Consider the following 3,281-nt stretch of genomic DNA (forward strand, 5'->3'; position numbering starts at 1 on the left):
TTAATTTTAATAATATATTTCATTTAAGCTAGGGTTCAGCCAACTACTACTATGGTCAAATCTAGCCCACCACCAGTTTTTTTTAAATAAAGTTTTATTAGAACACATCCATGCTCACTTGTTTATGTTCTGTCCACACTGCTTTTACACTACAACAGCAGAGCTGAGTGGTTTTGTGGTTCTGACCTGATGGTCCACAAAGCTGAAACCATCGCCCTGGCCGGCGTGGCTCAGTTGGTTGGAGCGTCGGCCTGTACACAAGGGGTTTGTTTTGGTCAGGGCACTTACTTGGGTTTCGGGTTTGACCCTGGTGGTGGCACAGGCTGGGGATGGTGGTGGGAGCTCTGTGAGGAGCTGCGGTCACCGAGGGCAGACGGAGGCAGCAGGTGGGCCACCCTGAGTCCCGGGGTGCCCAGCAGGCACGGGCTGCCAGCACAGGGAGGGCGGGTGGCGCAGCATCTCCCCTCCGCTGGGTCCAGCTGGACGAGGGCAAAGGAAGAAGCCACTTCTGAATCCCGCTGAGTTCACATTAGCTGATCTGTTCGCCGAGGAAAATGGAAGACGCCACATTTGCTGTGAAAGATTTCTGTGATGGGCTGGCACTTGGCATATATTGAAAGCCTGGTGTTCTTCACCGCATCCCCTGGAACATAGAAAAGGCCCCGCTGAGCAGGGGGCACCACGCCTCCGGCCAGCCCTCGCCCAACCCGAAGGGAAGGGCCTCAGGCCGGCAGGGACCCCCTGCTGCCACTGCTCCGGTGGTTGGAGTAGTGAGTCCCCTGTGCAGTTAGCAGCCGCCGCCGCCGCCGCCTCTCCCAGAGGACCCACTCCTCCCGAGGACCAATAACTAACGGGCAGGCCTGGCACAGCATGGCAACCTGGAGGCCCTGCTTTGGCTCAAGTGCCAGGAAGTGCCCTGATGGATGGCACCCAGGCCATTCCAATTGTTACCTATTTTATCCCCATCCCTACCCCACACTCACTTACCCCTCAGCACATTGCTCCCCCAGTCTAGTGGCACCCCACCTGGCCCAGGGCTCCATGTGAGCACCTCCAGGATCCTGCCCAAGCTGAGCTACCGCCCCCTGCCCCCCAATGGAAGTGGTATAGCCAGGACTTGAGCTCACACTTCCTGATTCCAAACGGAGCCCTCCTTCCCCAGGCTATATTCATTCATTTGACATTCATTCCAATGTCACTGAGTACCAGCCCCAAGCTGGGAGCTGGGAGGACATTAATAAAGTTACCTATGAAGTCCTGGGACCCAGAGGGCTCACCAGACCAGATGCATATTCAAGGAATGGTGACACAGTGGGCCCAGGGCTTTTGCAGACTCAAAAAGCTGCCTGGGGGACTCTCAGAAGGCTCCCCAGAGGTGGTGACATAGGAAAGTTAGCCAGCAGAGGGAGGGGCAGGAGGAACATTCCAGGCAGACACACCAGATGTGCCAAGGCCTGGAAGAGCGAAGGTGCCTGCCTGCTCAGAGGGAGTGAGCCAGAAGGGCGTGCTGGTGAGGGAGGGGCGATGAAGCACGAGGCTGGGGAGGGGGCCAGGCTGCCTGCAAAGGCCTGGAATGGCAAGAGGCGGTGGCCCTTACCCACGTGCCAGCCGTACTCCCAGGAGGATAAGACGGGATACCGAAACTTCTCCGCTGGCTTCTTTCGGTTCCGCTCCCGGAGGTACAAGGCCCGGCCTTGGCCGTCGTGGGAGAGGCCTTGGAAGAGCAGCTGCCGGGTGCTCGAGGGCACCCGCCTCATTTCCAAGCTCCCTCGTTTGGTCTGGCCTGCGGGCTCCAGAGTTGCTCTTTGGGCCTCCTGGACTCCCACTGTCCCGGGCGGCTGGGCCCTGACCCCCTGGGTCTCTGGCAATCCGGTCCTGCTGTCAGGGGAGCTGGTGGCAGGCAAGGACCCCACTCCCGGGGCTGAGTGGAGGAGGGCCTGCTGGAGCCGCTTCCTGGGCAGGGACCTCTCCTTGGGGTACTTGTGGCCATAGTTGACCTTCCAGGCGGCTCGGGCGGCAGCCTCCTTCCTGAGGCGCTCCTCCCAGCAGGCTTGGTTCTGGAAGGTGAACAGATCCCTCATGGCAGGGAGGTTGGAAACACTCTGCCCACAGTTCTCTGGCCTGTGTTTGCACTCTTGGTGTCTTGTCTCCAAGGATACGTGTCGCCAATGAGGGCTGGGTTGCTAAGGTCCTGCTGGAGAGGAGGGGCTGAGCACAGCGGGGACTGGGGCCATTCGTAGGCTGCAGGAGAGACCAAGCTGGAAAAGGGAGCAAAGCCACCACAACCCACCCAGGGTGCTTGCCCCAGAGGGATTCAGGGCTCAGGGGTCTTGGGGTGATGCATGGGGTGCCATTGCCTCTGTTCCATTTAGCAGACCTCAGTGTACACCTACTATCCACCAGGCATCCCAGGGGGTCCAGAGAGAGGCCTAGTGTCCTCCCTCAGGAAGCTCTGGACACATGGCTGGGGGTGGGGGGTTGCCATGGCAACTCTGGGTGTCAACTCCTAGACACAGGTAGAGGATCATGGAAAGGACCCTCAGCATGGAGGGAATGGCATTAGGCCAGTGCATCACCACTTGGGCAGTGCCTGACATAGAGCAGCCCTCCATGAGTGTCAGCGGCGGCTGTCCAGCAAGTACCCGCCTGGCACCAGCCGTGCTCCATACGCTTTAAATCACCCCTCGATTACGGGGCTTCCAGAGCCTCCTTTTCAGATGGGGAAATGGAGGCTTAGGGCAAGGCTGGGCCTGCTCCAGGGCATGTGGTTGGTATGTGGTGGTACCTCTGCCCCAGGCCCTGAGCTGGGGTTTTCCTGAGGGATTTCACTTAATCCTCACAGCGACTCACGACCAGGCTTCTTACCTCGCTTTTCCAGATGAGGAAACTGAGCTCAGCAACATAAACGCTCACTCTGGGAAAACCCATGTCATGTATTACAAACACGGACTCTACCATGGAGTGTGGCAAGCACCATGGGAGGGGCACAGGCAGGGCGGGGCCGAGGAGGACCCACCAGGACTCCGCAGCACCCTCTGCCCCTGACCGGGGCCCTCCAGGGTGAGAGTCAATGAGGAGGAGGTGAGTACCACTTGCCTTTTCACTCTGCAGGTTGAGCTCTCACCTATTCATTCCACAAACATTCATCTGCTTTTGAGCCTGCGGCAGGCACAGAGCCAGGCACTAAAGGTAGATGAGGAGGGACAGAGTCCCCACGCTGCCTGTCTGTCGTGTGTGTTTCCTTCCACGTCCTGCGTGGATTAGGGTTCTTGATCTGAAAA

The 3,281-nt window shown here is 58.6% G+C and overlaps 1 protein-coding gene across 2 annotated transcripts; it reads right to left on the reverse strand.

Annotated features, from left to right (window-relative positions):
• On the reverse strand, positions 1 to 3,281 carry LOC106699304. Of its 2 annotated transcripts, XM_023765011.1 has the most exons (3): positions 3,125 to 3,281; positions 1,598 to 2,241; positions 1 to 643 (listed from the first exon to the last, which is right to left on the reverse strand). In XM_023765011.1, exons 2-3 carry the CDS (start codon positions 2,079 to 2,081, stop codon positions 525 to 527), a joined length of 603 nt encoding a protein of 200 aa, XP_023620779.1. In that variant the 5' UTR covers positions 2,082 to 2,241; positions 3,125 to 3,281; the 3' UTR covers positions 1 to 524. The 2 variants fall into 2 exon arrangements, with proteins under 2 accessions (XP_023620779.1, XP_014322394.1); XM_014466908.2 differs by having other exon boundaries at positions 1,598 to 3,281.

This window comes from Myotis lucifugus, unplaced genomic scaffold, assembly GCF_000147115.1.
Source record: "Myotis lucifugus unplaced genomic scaffold, Myoluc2.0 scaffold_366, whole genome shotgun sequence".
NCBI classification, from domain to species: domain Eukaryota; kingdom Metazoa; phylum Chordata; class Mammalia; order Chiroptera; family Vespertilionidae; genus Myotis; species Myotis lucifugus.